Source organism: Symphodus melops, assembly GCF_947650265.1.
Source record: "Symphodus melops genome assembly, chromosome: 11".
NCBI classification, from domain to species: Eukaryota; Metazoa; Chordata; class Actinopteri; order Labriformes; family Labridae; genus Symphodus; species Symphodus melops.
Window position 1 is genome coordinate 4405230 of NC_136701.1, and position 21008 is coordinate 4426237.

General features: G+C 40.3%; 1 protein-coding gene across 5 annotated transcripts in view; it reads left to right on the forward strand.

Annotated features, from left to right (window-relative positions):
* igsf9bb (immunoglobulin superfamily, member 9Bb) overlaps window positions 1-21008 on the forward strand; it is a 116447-nt gene that overhangs the window by 24453 nt on the left and 70986 nt on the right. For all 5 annotated transcript variants that reach the window (XM_079356468.1, XM_079356470.1, XM_079356469.1 and 2 more), the window contains exons 2-3: window positions 4784-4975; window positions 19765-19911. In XM_079356468.1, coding sequence (XP_079212594.1) covers window positions 4784-4975; window positions 19765-19911 — 339 coding nt within the window. The remainder of the gene's footprint in view (window positions 1-4783; window positions 4976-19764; window positions 19912-21008) is intronic.

Sequence of the window (21008 nt, forward strand, 5' to 3'; positions counted from 1 at the left end):
ACATCTCCTGTTTAGTACAAAACCCAGACGATAACTTGATTTTCATGTGGATCTCAGTTCAAGGTGACTTTGAAAGCTTTTCATGCGTCTCCGCTGCAGCCTTAATGTGCATCTGAGAAGTCAAGATAGGTCATTTGTGGTTGCTCTATTAAGAATTTATTGCTGGCCTTGAATGGATATTCAATAATTACCGCTGCTTAATTAGTTCACTCTCTTCCACAGAAAGATTATTCTGCTAATAGAAAAATGGAGAAACATCAAGAGATGGATTGAAGCTCAGCAGAAAGTCAGCCTTTGATTGGTGGCTGTGTTTTTTCTGAACGTTTTCCTCTTCTGGAATAAAAATAGAGAAACACAGTCCAAAGCATTATGCCCCCCACTTTCCCATCATGCACCCCACTTTCCCATGCTGACACAAATTATTCTTTTTTTTAATCATCTACATACAGTCTAGACATTGTGTTAATGCATATTACAAAAAAACACAAATTATACGAGTGACACAGTTGGCTAACTCGTCACAACACCAGTGTGACCAGTGACATTAGACATGAATGGAGATAAAGCTCAAAGTCAGAGTCAGAAGGAAGTATGGAAATTAAACATCCAAATCCTTCTGTCCTCGCACAGATTCAGGGAGACGGTAAATAAAAAAAACACCTCCTGAAAAAAAAGTGTGTTTACTTCTTACATAAGGGAGCTAAATAATCAGAAATATAAATTCTGCCCTTTAGGGAATACATGAAAACAAAAGGACAAACCATGTAAGGCTTCAAGTGTCAGCATTCTCTGATGGTTTCATCTCATTTAACTGCCCTCTGACATCCATTTTTCCATCTAATATCTGTCTGAATACATGTCATTACACTGTTCCTAACAGATTCCTAACAGGAGTCGAGTGAGTAAACAAATGAAAGATTCAGCTTTTTCTGAAGAAAGATGTCCAGACTCCCTCTCTGTGTGTCAGTGAAGCTGAGCAAGCAAAACCATCGACCTGGATCTGTTTCTGCTGCAGAGGGAGAAATTACAACACAAACAAAACTACTGTCTCCCCTATGGAGCATTGCTTGTAGTAGATCTAGACAATTACTATTGTTGAATATCTGCTCGACTTATTCAATCAATCAATCAATCAATCAATCTTTATTTATATAGCGTCAATTCATAACAGGCGTTATCTCAAGACACTTTACAAAAGCAGGTAAAGGACCTTACTGTTTGTCTGTTAACATTAACAAAAGAGCAGGTAACAAGACCAACAAGCTACTGCTTGTCACTATAGACATATCTTATTACTATAAGATAAGAAAGCTGGGAGAGAAAGAGGGAGAGAGAGATAAGAGATCCTGGTGCCAGTTCCCCCGGTAGTCTAGGCCTATAGCAGCATAACTATGAGCTGGTCCTAAGCCAGCCCTAACTATAAGATTTATCAAAAAGAAAAGTTTTAAGTCTATTCTCTTATTAAGATGAGATAATATAAAACTTTATTGTTTGTTTGCAAAGAAATGTGTCTGGCATTACAAGCTCAGAAATCCTCCCATCAGACTCAAAATAAATAAAATAAATAGCATCAGTTACATTATAAATCACAGTTCAGCAGTGACATAGACAAATCAGTAATTCATTTTTGGAGATTGTCTGTGGTATAAAATGGTTACAGTACATGTGCAGGGTCAGGTATGATTGGATATGTGTGGGCTGCCTCCTCCTTTTCTGTTTGTTCAGCAGTGTTACAGAGTGAGGAATGAAAGAGGGCTTGTACCTGTTCCTCCTACAGTTTAGCACCCTAAAGCACCTTCCAGTGACCCACCGTCTTTGAGCAGATACCCAGGAGTCTTAGTATCCTCGACTTGAGCTGGATTGAGAGGCCAAAGGCAACTAGACAGGGCCTCCATATTGCAGGACACTCTGGATGGTGGAGCAGGAGAACAGGTGCCATCTGAGTCGGAGTAAATCCTCTGTTGGACTTTGTTACAGAGGCAATCCACTTGCTGTGTCCAGGAAAAACATACACTCCCAGAAAAAGAAGAGCAGCGTTCAATATGTCGATTGTGAATGATGAGTGGAGGAGGGTCAAACATGTGTGTTACCCAAGATAAGATAACCTCCTCCGGGTTTAATACGAGGGCGTTTTGGTCACGCTGTTCTGATAGAGTTCTGGCTGCTCCTCCTTTGTCGTCAGTGCTACTAGAGCAGTATCATCCAACAATTTGATGATGGTGAATAAGCACACTGGTAACACAGTCATTGGTGTAGATGGTGAATAACAATGGTGAGGTGACACATCCTTGTGGAGCACCACTACTCGTTACCACAGAGGATTGATTTAGCCTCAGCTGCTGCCGTCTGTTGATGAGGAAGGAATGGTACCAGTGAATGGATTCATCTCCAACTAGTGCATTTTGGAGATTAACATGTGTACTTGAATTGTATTGAATGTGTATGAGAAGTCAATGAACAATACTGTAGCATATGGTGCTCATCTTCAGTGCTGCGCTCGCAGACAAACTGGTCGGGGTCCAAACTGTCCTCTGCAGACAAGTGTTCAGCTCTACAGCAGAAGCCAGCTCATCATTTGTTACACATTTCCTTATGTTGTTTTCTTGGCACACCTGACATCTTCCCCCACATTGTTCAGGGGTTACCATCGTTAAAAGCCTCTTCCAGGTGTCTCTTTTGTGCGTCTTTTGCTTTCCTGATTTTACATCTCAGTTCCTTACTCATGTCACGTGGTGAGTAAAATCTCACTTCTGCTCCTTTGTGCTGTGACAAAGACATTTTCAGTTTTTAACTTAAGCATCTATTGTCTGACTGGGTATCGATAAAAATGATGAACAGATGAAGAGGGGAGAGGGGGAGAGACGTGTGAAGTGCATCATGACAAGTATATCCACAGTCTAGGGCCCCAGCAGCATAACTCATGGAGCTCAGCATAAATTCAAGCAGGAAGACTTTTTACATTGTCTCACACATTCATTCATTTTTCTTCATTCGACATCTCTACATGATCTACATGTCGCAGTGGGCTACAGCTACTTTGATTGGTCAGCATTGTAGCTTCACAGCAGAACATACCGAGGACACTGTGCTGAGTGCTAGCTTGTGACTAGCTGCTACAGCTAGCTGCTGTAGTAGTTTTGAGATTTACCGGTAAGTACAAAAACAGCCAAATGATTACAATATTTGATCTCTTCTTATCTATTATCACTCATTATTTAGTTGAAGTAACCTGTGAATTTGAATGGACCACTGCTTCTTCCTCTCTCTAGCTCCCAGCAGCTTTCGGTTAACGATATGACTAAAGATTTGTAGTTTTTTAAAAGCTTGGTCCTATTCAATATATCGATCCTTCAAACGACATAGGCTTTAAATCATGTTTAGTGTGTTTCCTGTGTACATTCAGTGAGCAGGTTTAAATCAGACTTCAGGGGGTGTCTCAGATCAGAAGTCGTGATGAAAGTGAACAGAAGGCTTGATATAAAATCGGGCTTTGCTAAACATCAGGAGAAGATACCAGAGCTTTTTTTCATGTTGTCTTCACTACTTACCACCATGTAAAACACAATCACAGATCCTGCACAGTCTTTTCTTATCTCTGTAGATAACACTGGGGCTAATTATTTCTACACTTTTATGGTATGCCTGCCTGGCCTCCTACAGGCCACTGAGGGACATGCAGTGAGTCCATCTGATTATCTGTATCGACTGGCAAAATGCGACCACGCCAGGCTCATAAAGCAATGCTGCAGAGCAACTCGCCTGGAAGCAATTCAACAGCTAGAAAACAGTCGCACACTTTCACTGGGACCGCTCCATCACCGAGCCAGTTGTATCAAAGGTTGAAGGTCCAAGATAACTGTCACATTAACACTTTTGTGTTTTTGTCCGCCCACATTCTGTCAGACAAATTACATGAAAAAGATGGTGAGATAAATCACATTCATGTGTCGTTAATCCTGCTTTTCCCAGCCCACTGGCCTTGGCTCTGTGTTGGATTTGTCACTGGGAGCCTCTGCTGTCCTGACTGATGGCACTTGTAGCCGAGCAAATGTTTGTGTTATCACGCACAAACACGCACTTACTGCTTTCTAAAGACCTGTCTGCTCTCTTTCTTTCTTTCTCTTCTGATCCATATCTAATGTGCATGTTGGCATTTCTGTTAAACTAGTGGAATCAGCTTAGCAAAAGTTGTTTCCCACAGATTGAGTGAAGTCACGGCAGCTCAAAGATTAGAAAGCAGGCCAAAAAGGTGAGGAGTTGGTGTCAACAGTGGCTAAAAAGAAGAGAAAGGGTGGAGTTAAACAGGTGTTTTTTTCCTCTCTGGACTCAAGTACCCCTAAAATACGAGTGTTACTTTTTGTGAACAAGACTCATGATATGAATCCTATGTCAGGTTAATCATTTCAGGCAGTTCATTATGAAGCTTTAACTTTTTTTTATCTTTTGTTTTGAACACGACTTTCAGTTTTTGTACCTGTTGGATGCATGTAGGACGGCTCCATCTGTCATCCTGACATTAAACACGTCAAGCTCTGTCGTTTTTTACTATTTCAAGTCCATATGTTGATCATTTTGGACTGTAGGTCATCTATGTGGGCAAAAGTATCAGCTCCAGTCAATCAGCAAACATTAGCAACTTTGGGTTTTTAATATTTTAATCCAAAGTGTATTTATTGTGTGTGGCACAGAATCAGCAATGTTACAACAATCATATCAGATTGAATGGACATAAGATCCTTTGGGATTGTTGGCCAGGCTGACCTGTAAATGTTGTTCCCTCCAGGTGCCCACGGAGTGCGAGAGGAGCCTCAGTTTGTGACATCTCGAGCAGGAGAGAACGTCATCCTGGGATGCGACGTGTCCCACCCCCTGAACGGCCAGCCCTACGTGGTGGAGTGGTTCAAGTATGGAATGCCCATCCCCTTCTTCATCAACTTCCGCTTCTACCCTCCTCATGTGGACCCGGAGTATGCAGGTAAGACGGGGAAAGCCTTCACAAGCAGACTTGAAACAGTCACCTGATAACAATTTCAATCAGATAATTCTTTACCCAGTCAAGCACTCCTTCAACGCTGTATGCTCTTCAATGATTCGCCCGTGCAGAATCCTTCTCGGCTTCGAGCTCAGCGTCTTGATCAGCCTCTCAAACGAGGCCGACTGTAGAGGCAGCGAAGAGGCCGCGTGTTGGCTGCAAACAACTATCCTTCGATCCACAGCTGCCTGTAGCAGAGATGCCAAAGCACTCGCCAAAGTTCAGCTGGCGTGCTTTGTTGATACTGGGGGATGAACCCCAAGAAAAGGTGACATCATTCCTGATTCCTTCAACAAGGAAAAATGCGAGAAAAAAGAACCACATTAGACACACTTTACAGAGAGATTTTTTACACTCTAATCTCGTTTCGGGGAAAAAATATTTAATTTTCAAAAGACGTTTTTCAAGGTCTGATCCAGGTTTCTTGTTTCTCTCCAGCTTTGAGTTTCTCAGGAATCACAAAAACATTCAGAAGCAAAAAGAAGTCTGCTCTGAAGCTTTTGTTATACATTCAGAGATTGATAGTCTTCAAGCTGTCCGAGGTCTTTTTTGCAGAATTTACTGATGAAAGATAAAATCTGAAGAATATAGCTATTTAATGAATATGCCATGTTATAATAATGCCTGAACTCTGACTGAGGATATAAAATGAGGAGGGGCCAGTTTGGACACAAGACACAGAAACACCAAACTGAAAATATTTGACGGCCTTTTTTTCCAAATCTCGCTTAAGAAAATAAATAAAATTAGGGTAACACTTTATTGATGGCTGACAGGATACCATCAATAAAGTCTGTGTGCAAATAATTCATCACTTTATATTTTTTTGTCATATTTAACTGTTTTGTGAAAATCTGCTCTGTATCTGAAATGTATAAAATAATTCATAGTTATGATCCTCAGCCGCGTTATGCTGCACATTTTAGTTATGACGTCATCGTACAGTACGTCACAGTACTTGAATTTCCCTCGGGATCAATAAAGTATCTATCTATCTATCTATCTATCTATCTATCTATCTATCTATCTATCTATCTATCTATCTATCTATCTATCTATCTATCTATCTATCTATCTATCTATCTATCTATCTATCTATCTATCTATCTATCTATCTATCTATCTATCTATCTATCTATCTATCTATCTATCTATCTATCTATCTATCTATCTATCTATCTATCTATCTATCTATCTATCTATCTATCTATCTATCTATCTATCTATCTATCTATCTATCGTCTGCAACCAGCAAGAGAGCGAGAAGTTGTTTTTTTAATTTTGCTGAATGAGTGCGCTATGTTGTTCACCACAGGGAACTCCAAACACAGAGAGTAGGGAGTGAGCGTGTGATTGTGAAGACAACCTTTATCTTCATTGATTTGATCATGGAGCACAAAAAGCAGCAGAGTTTCAGTATCTTTAGTACCAACAAACAGAGCAGTGGGATGAAGAGGAAACAACAACCACACCATTAGTGTGAACATTCATCTTTCATGAACAGAGAAGTCTTTATAAGTGATCTGGAAACAGGACCGAGCTCGGATTCTGAGGATGACATGTTGATGAGTCTCCATGATGTTGGTCTTTGAACGCCAGTCCACTTTAATCTTTTAAAAAAAAACGTACTCTCCACTCAGCGTGGCAATTTGTTTGCAATTTTTCAAGTTCGACTTGTATGCTTTACTGTTTGGATGGTGTATTTTTTTCCCACTTTGAAAGTATTTTCTTTTTGAGTCCAATTTCCCTTTTTCATGTTTTCAGAGTATATATATATATATATATTTTTTAACATTTGCAAGTGACTGATGTTGAAAAGAGAAAACAAGTGTGCACACATCTGTCAGAATGTATACAGGCTCAGGACAGGAAATGTAGGAAGTGCAGAAAAAAGGAAAAAAGCTACCACTGGACAATTTTATTTAAACAAGACAACGTTTCAATCTATTAATCAAGTACGTGATGTTAAACACGAGTCAAACTGTCTGTTCAACTCAGATAGTTACGTTGAATAGAAACAGATTTCTTTTTAGCAAAGCTTTTGGTCCCCCGTAGATGTTTTCTGTTTTTAAACCTTTTAAATAACTGTTCATCTTGTTTTTATTCCCCTCCATTCCCTTTTTATTATTATGTTATTGTTCTTTGTTTTAACCTGTACTGTAGCACTTTGAGATCTCTTGATGAAAAGGGTGTAATGTATTATTATTATTATTATTATTATTATTATTAATAAACACTGATGGCCAATTAATATACATCCTCAAAAAGTAAAACCAAAAAAAAAAAAGTAGTAGCAAGTAGCAATGCTGTGGTTCACTCAGCAACAACAAGGCGAGGAGAGAGAGAGAGGGAGCTGTTGATAGAGGTCACACAGACTTCAGATGATCCTACTTTTAAAGTTGACTTTGGCAAATCAACACACTCATTCTCCTCACAGAGTTGCTGCGATTTACATGCATGCTAACTAATAAGAAAAAAGAAAGAAAGAACGCAAAGCAGGCCGCTAACAGTCAGCAAACATTGCCACATGCAGGTCATGGAATCAACACATCAAAAGAAACACAGCACAGTCACACGTTAGAAGCGTGTTTGAAAAGTCTCGAGTCTCGATTGGCGTGAGAAGACTGAATGATTTCAACGTTGCTCTTTCCTGATAAAAAATAAAAGGGAAATTTAAGTTTGATATCTGATTTCATTCTCTGAAATCTGTTTTAGAAGCAGATTTGAAATGAAACGGGAACCTTCGTTTTATTGGAAGATCAAGCCTCCATTTGTAGTTTCACAGATCGTCTCCTTCAGAGGTACTGGAAAGATGGAGCGAACCTAACTTTGTGTCACTCCTATTTTACTTGGCTCACTGTCGTAACATACTACGTTTACATTTTTCTTACTGGTAGGGAGACACATCACTGGCTTTTAGGACTGAAGGGTTTTCTCATCTTTGTTTAACAATGCAGCACTGAAACGTCTACAGCCTGCTGCAGGCGGACACCAGCCTCCCTCTGTGCTCCACTGATATGACATCATGGCATCATGATGTCAGAGATCATGGTCAAAGCTGCTGAGATATAGAGGCTTACATTGTAGCCTCTTTAGATTCGAGGGTTAATGAGGCGAGCAGGCCACAGGGGGGCCGTTTCCTGGACGCCTGTCTGCCCTCGCTCTCAAACAAACCGTTGTCTTTTTTTTTATGGAGAGGAAGAGGGAGAAAAAGAAGGTCAAAGAGGCAGACCAAATATATGAAATTTCCATGAGAGAGTGTAAAGCGGATGTGAAAAGAAAAATAGTGAGGACGGAAAAACAGCATATGAAATTAAAGATGGAACTAGAACTAAAGGACAGGCCAAAAAGATAAACAACAGGAAGTGCTGAAAGTTGAATGTGGACTATCATCATGGAAGATCTCTGATCCGCTCCAGAAGTACGCTGACATTTCTAAATGACGCTTCCTGAAGCTCATAAATCTGCTTTCTGTTTCTACATCCACCGAAGATTTTCTGTTTCCATCTTTCTTTTTTTATTTTTTTTTTCAGGCTTTTTTCAGCCTATTGAGAGAGAGAGGCAGTGGATAGTGTAGGAAATCAGGGAGAGAGAGGGGAATGACATGCAGGAAAGGGCCTCGGGCTGGAGTCGAACCCGGGCTGCCCGCGTGAGGACTATAGGCTCCATACATGGTTGCCACTGCGCTACAGGCATCCCCTCATATCCATCTTTCTTAAAACATATATATATAAAAAAAAAAACGGAAATAAAGGTTAATTCTTATAAAAGACAATAGAAAGAAAAGAAAGTTGCAGCATTCAATTTTCATCAGTGTGAATAATTTACACAAATAATACACAGTACAAAGTGTTTCTGACGAATACAGATCATTTGCAGGAATTGAGTTTCAAAAGAAAACAAAAGATCTGTCAATAAACGAGTTTTCCTCCAAGTGCATTACATCATATCTGACCTGCGGCTCCTTTCCTGCATGTCCTCCCACTCTGTCTCTCTCTCACCAAAAACAAACCATAAAAAAGTAAGATAGAAACACTTAGATGCTTTTGGCCCCGTGTCAAATCAGCATTTTTTTCTGATTTTAATTATTATCAATCAGTACAGATGGTCCACAGCAGCAGGCGGTGGTCAGAGGTTTTTTTTTTTCTTCCAACGACGTCCTCTTTTCCTCATTAACGTCACTTTATTATCTCCTTTTTTTTTAAACAGTTTTTTAGTTGGACAAAGAGATGTGTATTGCAAGTTCCCTCTGACAGATAAAGCTTGCCATTGATACTTCTGATGTCCATGTCTCACAGTGTTGTTGTACCAGCAGCATAGAGGTTGATCACGATCGTAGTTAGAAGAACGTGTGGATGGAGAACTCGCCCTCTCAGGTTATCACAGTTTATGTCAGTCATGACTTTTTAAACTCAGTGACAGATCGGGACGTGTCGACTTCATGAAGCTGAAAGAAGAGACAAAAAGTGACAGGACTGAACATGATGGCAGGAACATTTGTGTCATTATTACTTCAGTGATGTGAGGTCCTGGTGATTGCCTTCAGGATCCGATTCTTGTCTCTGCTCTAATTATTCTGCAGACACAGTTCAGTACCTAAACGTCAATCTCGTTATTTTACCTTAGTTGTTGAATTGTGGGTTGATGGAGGGAGTCGTGTTTCTGTGTGATTTAAGATGATGTGAAGCACTTTGTGATGCAACCTTGTATGAAAAGTGCTATACAAATAAAGTTTGATTGATCGATTAATAAACACTCTGAGCTCATATTTGAATGACTCATCGACAGTTATCGATAAAAAAATCAGTCTTGAAAGGATTTGAGGTACCGTAAATTCCGTACTATTGAGCGCACCTGGATATAAGCCGCACCGGCTAAAAATAAGTAAATAAATGTATTTGTACATATATAAGCCGCACTTGATTATAAGCCGCAGGTGTCCACGCTATAACAAGAGCTATTTACACAGACGTAGGCTACCGGTAACATCCGCAAATACTGTAGCGTCCGTACGGACGTTAAAGGACGACGAGAGCGTTCAAATAATAACTTTTAATAACCCGATCACTGTCAGCCGTGACCACGCCGTTTACAGCAGAGAGCAACACATAACTTGCCGTAACAATCCAACTCTCTCCCCCAGCGTTCTCTCATACAGCCACTCAACACGTTCTCGCTGGTGCATTCACTGACTCTCCACATAATCGGAATTATGAACACATTATCAACTACTGACTTTACAACATGAACCGTTACAACACGAAGCCTAGCCGACGGTGTCTGTAACACGGCTGATGAAAAAGATGACCGTAATATATTTCACAAGAAAAAGTCCATCCATTCACTGCCTCAGAATGACTTCATTACTCACTTCCTCAGTCTCTGTTGTCGCTGTCAGTGTCATCTTAACGTGCAGCAGCTCTGTTAGCTTCTTTGACAGCCAGGTCGATCGCCTTTAACTTGAAAGCTGCATCATATGTATTTCTCCGTGTGTTTTCCATCATGAGGGTGCGTGCATGAAGCGCAAAATGACTGATATTAAGATCCGACGTGACGAAGTCAAATGTTTTTGCGGCACAAGCTCATTGTCCCCCATAAAAAATCCATGCATTAGCCGCACCGGAGTAGAAGCCGCAGTGCTCGAAGTGTGAGAAAAAAGTAGCGGCTTATAGTCCGGAATTTACGGTAGTCATTGTGGTTGTGAACGTGTGTGATAAAAGAGCGACTCAGTGTTGGGTTTTTTAGTTTCTCTCTCCTTGTGTGCACCATTGGAGTGTTGTTGTGGACCATTGGTGTATCTTAACTACTATAGTGGACAGATTGGCATGAAATCTGGTACAGACCTACATTTCTCTCACAGTTTACATCTAACTGAATCAATCAATCAGTCATTATTGGTATAGCTCCAATTCCCAACAAATGTTATCTCTAAACTCTTTACAAAGAGCAGGTCAAAGACCTTACTCGTTATGTTGCTAAAGAGAAATGGGGGGGAAGATGGTTTTAGATGCTTCCTTGCGTTCCTGTTGTACACACTTCCTTGCAGTTGAGGTGGCGGTCGGTGCAGGCCGTGTGTGAAAGAGGACGGCGGCGGTTGATGCTGGAGGCTGGGCGTCAGGTAGTAGCAGTGCCCAATCAGCTTGATTTTACACATTCGTCCCTCCGTTGCAAAGCTTTGTCAAAGCTAACGATCCAATCAAACTGATCCCAACATTATGTCCTTCTGTCCTGTGATTGGTTCTGTTCAGGTTAAGAATAGGCCAGGACACAGCAGTCAGATACTCTCTGTGTTCTGTTTTATTGGATGTTAACCCAGGAGTCGGGTTTGATTGCCCCCTTTGGACAAAGATACAAAGTCCCTTTTTTTTTTTTTTGGATGCTTCTTGAGATTATTTTGGCAGACCGTTCTGTGGTTCGAGGTGTGTTAAGACTGATCCGGTCTGCTCAGATGAATGTTGTATCCACACACATTTCAAATCGTTAATGTTTATGATTCAATATCCTGTTGTGTGTGGGGAACCCAGAAGACAGTCAAGCACGCATCACCAATTTTCACAAGGAACAAAATGATAACCAGTGGTGAGTTTACTCTCCTTCAGCTCTTGTTAATGCCGTCTGCAGACATCATCATATTATCTTTGTGAATGTTCAGTAGACGTCTGCCTGCCTGTTGTCTGCTCAGAGATTTTGTGACATTCCCGTTTTCCGAGTCAGCTCTCTGGTTGTTGCTGAACGTAATCTGTTAGTGTGTGCTGTGCTGTTGTGGTCATATTGTTGTGAGTCCACAAACTGAGGCGCGTCTCTCAAATTTTAAACATCTCTCCGAGTGTGAGCCAGGCTCGAATCATTTGGATGTACCTGAGAAGGAAAAGTCTTGGGGCGACTTGTGTGTGATCAAATGATTTATCTGGGCAATGTCTCTGCAGGGTTTAATAAAAACATAGTGGCACACTGTCACTGCTCCACATGGTAGAAAAGTATTCACCTAAGTGGCTGAGTGAGCCCTTACAGAGTCACTCTTTCGTTAAGATTCCTTTAAATAAGAAGAGAAGACAAGTAGCAGCAGCTGCATTGCACTGCTGTGACATCATTCACAGTCTGAAAGGCTTGCGCAGGGACAGTTTGGATAAGAGTGTCCGTATGACTGCTTATTTATAAATGTTTTACAGCCAGCATTTCTGTGATCTGCTGCATTCATATATTCAGTGTGATCGGCTGCTTCGAGGTAACACTTTGAGGGAAACAAATCTAGTTCTTCACAACAAAGAAATGAAGAAGAGAAAAAGAGTTATCAGCGTCTTAAAGGATATCTGCACGTCTCTCTATTTCTAATGTGATAATAAGCACGTGTGCCTCGTATTGGTCTTCTCACTTGCAGTCAAAGGTGAAACGGATCAAATGATGCTGGTTTTTAATGAGTGTAAAAAGGATTGACACGGTATGGAGAAAAGTGATTAAAAAAAAAAAAAGGCTGAAGCGTGATGGAAGTGTTCGGAGTTAGCGTAAGACAGCGTGATGTGTAACACAAAGGATCCAGTCAACAGTTCTTTGAGAGGATGTCCCGGTTCGTCTCTTTTCTGAGAACTGTGTGGTCACCGTAAAGCCTGAGGCAAACTCGATATTTTCTCGTTTTTTAACGGTCGTTTTATCCAAGTGTGTTTTATTTATTCAGGTAGAAGAGGTCTTTGAGGTTTTATTCCCTCTGGGTTTGAATTTGACCTGATCATTTGATTCCGAAATGATGTCTGCGTTTCATGCTGTGATAAACGGGGGAAGGAAGGTCTGTATTATTCTGGACTTTACTCATATTATCCAGAGGACATGATGTCCTAATGTCTGTAACACTGACTGTTCTGACTCGCTGTCATAAGGCCACCAAATAATAACTGTTGAGATGTCAGTGCATGCTGGGCTGTATGTCATCCAAGAAGTTCTCAAAGATTTGACTCTTCTGATGGATTTGATCTCTTTCTGCACATCCCTCTTCCTGTTATTTGGTGAACTGAGCCTCCTGATCGCTCACCCAAAACACCTGAACAACTTCACGTTACGTTTACGAGCACACACATGGTTCTCGACCTGGAAAGAGGCAGATAATGGGTTCAGATCATTTCATCGTGTGTTGGTCATAGTGGCTGAAGATGAAGAGCTACTAAGGGTGGATTCCAACTCAGGACCTGGGTCCGGATCCCGGATCCCTTGACTCCATATTCTGCTCCTTCACACATGTCTCCAAATCCTCCTGATCTTGCTTCTGTTGAACTGTTGAAAGCACATGAATGAATCACAGCGTTGCACTAGATGACGTGTTCTTTCACGGCTCTGAACACTGAGTGTTTTTAAAAATTAAAATGTATACTCGTTATTTCTTTTGAAAACATTTGTCTGCAGATGAACCTTTGAGGTGTGGGTTCAGGAGAGAAAGAAGAGAGAAAGGAGAGACGGAGTGACTCACTGTTGGCCGTGAACCTTCGCGGGATTTCATCAAAAATGATCACTAAGATTATTCCATTCAAATTCACGAGGTTGACACTTCAACAGTTTCTTCCTACGAGTTGAAATAACTAAAAACAGTTTCCCCATCCTAGAAACAACATGTTATGATTGAATAAATGTGGGCTTCCTTCTGTCCATAATGGATGAGCAGCTGCAGTTCAAGAGTTATCAGAAAGTCAAACTTGGACATATCATACTACTATAAATTAAACTCTATGTTCCTATATTGACACCGCAGCAACAACAATAGACGTCCCAGGCACCCAGTATTGTATTATAACAAACTTCTGCACATATTTAGTGCACAAAAAAACATTTAGTTTCGGTCTCAGTACCAAATCATTGCCAGTGTTTTTGTGCAATTAGAACAGTGTGCAGCAGTTTCTGATTGATTCATTTCTTGTCCGATGCATCTGTCTAAAGCAACTGATGTTAATACTCAGTTTTGCAAATTTTCAATACTTTGATCATTTAAAAATACAGTTTTTAAACCAAGTATCAGAAAGTAACACACGTTTTGACAACCTTCATACAAATGAATTTTTATCTATTTGAAAAACTTTTCTGCTTTTTCTTCAGCCTGTTTTTTTTCCCTGTCAGCGTAGGCTGTCAGGAAAACAGAAACTTGATGAAGTGGAAGCAAGAGTGACACTTGTATGTTTTCCTTTCCAGAAGAGATGTTTTTTCTTGCTGCTCGAGGTGTAAAAATGTGGAGGCCGCACGGAGCAGCAGAAAACCTCTTACTGTACAGCTGATGTTGTTTTGTAGATTTATTCTGATAATAGAAGAGGAGGTGACCTCGGAGGGCACAGAGCGTGGAGGCCATGTCAGCCTCTGGTGAAGAATATGATATACATCATTATAAGGGTTGTGTGTGTGTGGTGCTGTTTGTGTGAGCAGTGCGCGTGTCTCCTTCCTGTGGAAGCTCTGAATTTATCAAGCACATATTCTCCAGTTTAATTCCTTTATATGCTTTGTGCTAACCTCGGTGCTCCTGTAAAATTCTGTCTGAGACTCCTGTCAAGGTGTGCTCAAAGTCAATGACATGCTCCTCTTTGACCTGTTTGAAATGCAATGTGTCTTTGTTATGACACAAGGAATGCTGATTCATATGGAAAAGGCTCCTTTAATGGAACATCTCTTTAATAATCATTCATTCATCATTTTTATAGCCCCAATTCATAACATGTTCTCCAGACACTTCACAAAGAGTGGCTGAAAAACCTGGCTCATTGATATATTACACAGACCCAACATTAATCCATCAGCAGAGGCAGAAGTCAAAATCAGACTCACGGCCAGATGGGATGAGGGAGATGTGATCATGTTTCATGCTTTGTCTGAATATCTCTTTAAAGTGTGGCAAAGGCTGAAAGAACAGATCAATGTCTCAGATTCTATTCTATGTGTAATGTATTGATTGATGAACTGGATCATATGTAAACTGTCTTTGCCTTCTTTTTTTTGGGGGGGGGGGGGGGCTGTTTTGGTATTAATTTTAATAACTTTATTGATATAGCATCTTTCAAAACAAATGTTTACAAAGTGCTTTGACATGCACACAAGAGAACAGACATTAACAAACAGGCCAAACAAAATATCACAAATGCAAATAACCAAAATTAGATTTGCAAGGAGGCAGTGAATGCTATTAAATAATACAATGACACTGGTTGTATCTTCTCTCCTGGAGTGTTATTATTCATGCATGCAGCACTTGGTTAAATTACTGTGATGGTGAGAAAACAACAATAAAGACATCTGCTTTCCATTACTAAGAGTGACAGTCTGTCTGTCGTTTGATTGGCTGGATCAATATTCATGTTGGACAGAAATTAAGTCATTTAAATTGAAGTGATTCTCAGCTGTTTGGTTCCTACACCATAATCTGTAACCTCACAAAGAAAAGAAGAATGGGCTTGACATAAAAGGATAAATCATTTTCTTTTTTTTTTAAGTTACTTTTTTTTTGGCTTATTTGTCTCTATTAACAGACCAGAGAGGGCAGTGACATGCGGTAAAGGAGCTTGAGGTTAGGATGAAGCTAGGCTGTACACTTAAAAGACGATAGCCTCTGTACATGCAGTACATAACATAACCGCTTATACCACCGTGTACAACGCCCCAAAACTGCATCCTGCATTTTCTCAGAGTCAGAACTGTGCTAAAGCAATTTAAATGGGGAGATATTTGTGGAAATTCAGATTTGTTGCACATTTGTTTCTGAAATAGGGAAAGAAAATAAAAACACAAAGTTCTCCAGAAGCCAAAACAAACACATCAACAGATTGTTCATTCATCAGAAAGCATCCAAGTATTCTTAAAGTGCGTCACAGCTGCTTGTTGTTTTTTTTTATTTCTGCCAGGAGCTTCATGGAAAGAAACACGTTTTAGTTCCATGGGTGTCAGACTTGTGCCTTTTTAAAGTTTCTAAGACCAACAAGAAATGTCAGTGAAAAGCCCTTTTGGCATAAATCCAAACACAGAAAATTATTTTACAACTGTTAAACATACCGATCCAGTCACCTGCTTTACATCACACTGCTTCTTTAAAGCAGTTCATGTGTTAGAGAAATATGCACAGGGTTATTTTAGCACCATGAATCTCTGTATTGAAGGAAGTATGGTAGATTCTGCTACTGTAGGTTGAGATATAAACCCTCAGCTGGTTACTGTCTTTCACTTTTACTTCTACGCCACATACCAAACAATTGACAAATAAGCTCACAAGCGGCACACTGGTTTTATGTCTAACGGTGAACTGCTGACATAAAAAACACTGCGTCTCCAAAATGAGTGATTCTCACTCTCGCACTCCCGATGTTGATACCTTCGTCTTGTTTTCTTCGCACTTCCTTCTACACCTTTAAGCTGTTTGACTTGCTGGTCAAAGCCAGCTGCAGGAACTGTTGAGCATGCACATAACACCGAGGCTAGTGTGGGTTCGATCGAGGCGTTCACATGCAAGACCTGAATTATCCAGATGTGTTCGTCCAACTTGGAGAAACTCAACGTGTGATGATTTCAGTTAGAAGATCATTGCTGTGTCTGAAACCACACATTGCCTACTACATGGTCAAAATACAAACACTGCATCCTAACCTAACCTAACCTAACTGTTAGTATAATGTAAGCAGCATATATACGGATCATTTAACGTTCTTCTGACCCTCGGCCAGTAAATAATTCAACATGCACATTCATTAGTAAAACAACTACGTGGTCATTTTAAGTTGTTATGAAGAACTCCTGCACAGAGCTTATATTTGAAGCAGCTGGTTGGCTGGCGAGCAAAGCGATTGGACAGTTGGAGAGCCGCAGCGCATTGTGTGGGAGGGTTTACTATGACCAGTTTACTACTTACAAACTCTGGTCTATCAAGTATACATCCGGGTATGTTTCACAAACACAGATTTGCATAGCATGATTTTAGATCATACTACATTGTGTAGATCAATATGACGTCACATTGAGTATAAGTAGTTTGAAAGTATGCTGTTTCAGACACAGCACATATTTACATGTATTTGAAAAGTCCTGTTTTAGTCCAACTAACCAAATATATGAACTTTTTTTAACACAATGGAGTCGTACTGACGAGAGTGGTACACTGACACACTTATCAAGCTTCAGTCCTTATTCTCTAACTTTATGTTTGAATTAATCAAATCCCAAAAGGGACATGTAGCAGTGTTCAGTCAGGCGGATTATCCTGAGTCAAACTGTGAGAACAGCACAGTGTATGGTGGAGGTACACGCGTTATTAAAGACTGACTTTATACTCAATAAGTAACACAGTGTGTTCTTCAGTCAGCCAAGAGGGGAGACTGACAGGCTTTGAAGATGGACAAATTATAATCTCATGTATAAATAGCTTAACCGGGACGCACACACACACACACACACACACACACACACACACACACACACACACACACACACACACACACGCACGCATGCACACACACACACACACACACACACACACACACACACACACACTGGGGAATAAACATCACTTTGACCTTCTACCTTAACTCTCTGAGACAGCGCCGGTGCAGCTGATATGTTTACCTGGTGTGTCATGCTGCAGAGGGGATTTAAGAAGGCAAACAAAAATTACAGAGGAATACCCGTGAAGAGGAGAGGAGAGGGGGGAGGGGGAGGGGGGGAGTGAGGGGATTAATGAGGGACATTCAGGCTTTGATAATGCTGGTGTTTGGAGCCTGCGTGTGCTCCCTGAAAGCCCTTTGTTTAGCCCTTATTGCCAGTCCCCATCTGTTATGATCCAGTTGCCAGATTGCCCTTAGCAACATCATCAATCCCCCCTCTTTCAGCTTTTGATCTTTAAAAGTAAAATACAGCTACGCCTCACTGTCTCCTCAGCCAGTTTAAACAGCAGATATCAGCTCTGATGGACTGTGTAGACTCTGTTGTCGTCCTGACCACTCCTCAGAGGGAGTGACGACCTGTCCTTGCCTTAGTGCTTCTTGAAAATAGACCACCTCACACATGGAGATGAGGATGCACTGAGGCTTAAGAGACAGAGTTCACTGCAATTATTCAGCTCTATATTTCCTCTAAGTTGTGTGTTCTTGTAAATCTATACAACAAGAAACTCAAGGTTATAAAATTGCAACTAGTTTTTGAAACTCCAGAAGCACCTTTTCCTGACTGGATATTAGATTATCTGCATTATTTCACCTGATTGTGGTTTGTTTTTTGCAGATGCATCAGATTATTTGTATTTTCATACAGATACAATTTGGATTAAGTTATTTGAAATAAGCAGAATTAGGTAGTTTCCCAATCAGCAAAAGGTTTCTTACACAATTCTTTATGTATTCATTCTTATAGATGTAATGGAGACTGACCGATTAATTGGCCAGCCAATAATAGTTTAGCTGATATTAAGGTATCCAGTGTCGATCATTATCAGCTGATGTTATCACTACATTTATCTATTTTATTCACTAATTCTACCCAAACTACTAAGCCTCTGAATTTAACAATAATCTCCATGAGCTCTCTGCATGGGTCTTGAAAGGTTTACAGGCTGATGCAGAGCTGGCTAAACACTGAAGCTTCAGTGTCCATGACATGGCAACCTGTGTGAGCATTGACTCTAGTGAGGAGGCAGCTCTCTCTAATGTTTTTTAAACACCAGGTGTCAGAGTTACATATTGCTCCTTTAAAGATTTTTATTTTTTTTTTGCACCAGCTGTGATTGATTTTCCTAAACGCTGCTAAGTTGTGTTGGTGCCAAAACAAAACCGACATGGAAGCATTTTGTTCCATTTGAAACTATTGGACAAAAAAATATAGTGTAGCCTTTTCTAATGCAGCATTAAATATCCTCATTCCATTTATTATTTAAGTTTATTTGATGTGGACATAGCAATTACATTGGACAAACCAGATGCATTGATTTGAGTTTTTTTCAGCACATGTGCTAAAGTAATTTGCAACACTTAATTTTGAAAATAAAATTTTGATAAAACAATTAAAATAGAAAGAAATTAAATAAAACAAAAAGAAAAAAAAGAAACACAACACAGACACAACAATCAAACAATGAAATAAACGAACGCAAGCAATTTTCCATGTTAGTTAAATACTACAGAGCAAACAGCAACATGATCAAGCAATCATCCAGTGAAGAACTATTTATGTGAGCACTGTTGTTTGGATGTTATCCATTGTTTGATACCTTGACGTTTTGCATCTTGGTACCAGACAATCACCACGAGTGGAGGCTCGTGTGATCGCTCTGTGAAAGCTCTGACGCTGATAACGTTCATTTTGAATCTAAACATACTGTTATTAATGAGTCATCACTGCCTTATGACTTTGTCAGAGTTACTGACGTGATGTTTAAGAGAGATAAAGTACCTGCTGCTGCATGCAGAGACTCGCTTCAAACTGTTTAAAATGAGAAGGAAGAAAGTGCATCACTTCGATCAATAGTTGGGGTACAGACATGTCTTATGCAGTGCGATGTTGCCCTGAGTCACCTCTTCTGTCACACTGCAGTGTACTCTCTGAATATTTATTCCTGAACTCTTCAAAGGTTGATTTTCTCTTTAATATTCACCTGTCGATTTGTTCCTCTTAATTCATTCCTCTCTTACTCATTCCTCTCGACTCCTCCTCTATTAAATTCATCCACCCGACCTCTTCAGCTCTCTGGTTCTTTCTGCTGACACATCTCTCTCTCTCTCTCCCCCGTCCTTCAGGCCGGGCTAGTCTGCACGGCAAGTCCTCCCTGCGGATAGACAACGTGCGCTCAGATGACCAGGGCTGGTACGAGTGTAAGGTGCTGATGCTGGAGCAGCAGTATGACACCTTCCACAATGGCAGCTGGGTGCATCTAACTGTCAACGGTGGGTCCCAACAGCATGCACTTATTCTTACTGTTCCCTTCAATTACCACATATTTAAGATGGTTTTCAGAAAACTACAACGAGCCTTTTAAATTACAGTCTGCAATATCTTGTTATTTCTGGTCAAGACTTGTCAAAAGTATTAACAGTAAAGGGAAATAGCCATCACAATCTCTGCGCTTTAAACACTGTATTCAAGTTCAATTGTCCAAACGCAATTAACATTAAGATCTACAGAGATGTAAACTTCCTTCATGATAAAATGCCACAGGTTCCCCCCAGAAAGGGGCGGGTACATCATTTTTGGCTCCAACCTGCACAGAACAAATACTAAGTGACACCAGGCGTCCTGTTCTTAGTAAAGGCTTTATCAGTTTAGCTTTTTTATGGTCGAGAGACCTCTGCAGGATTATCACCCACACTATATAAAGATGTCACTTACATCAAGAGTGTATGGGTGAACGTTTGTCTTTCAGTGTAAAAGAAGCAAACAGAAGGGAAGCGTTGTGTGGTCTGAAGAAAAACTGTCCAATGAAGGGCTTCAGTCAGAAACTGTTTAACTTAGCTCCTCCCATCTGTGTGACGTAATACATAGCATATGCCAGGTGTAAAACGCCTACATCACATCAGGGGCCTGTGGACGTCCAGCAATGTACCTTTGGATTGAACTAAGTCAAATTAAGTCATGAACTACTCTGCTTTAAAGATTTTCTCACTTTACTCCCATCATCTCCAGTAAAACTCCAAACAAATGAAAAACTATAATAGACAGGAATTTCTCAGGTCACATGTAAGATCAGACATTGTTCTAGAAAAAGGACATTTTACCCCTGGGGATAAATAAACGTAATGTTATATTTGTAATTAAAATACTAAAAATGATTACTACCAGTCCAGTCCAGTTTCATCTTGGAACAAGAGGTTTCATTTTTCTTTTTCCAAAGGCGGTGATAAATAACACGCGTGATGTGATTTTATACGTTGGTAATGTTGTGTAGGGAGTCAGTGGATGACTCTCATGATCATCATAAAACTCTGATGCTTCCTCAGACGTTAATCATACCTTCAAAATCTGGAAGCGCTGCACACCTGTTCAT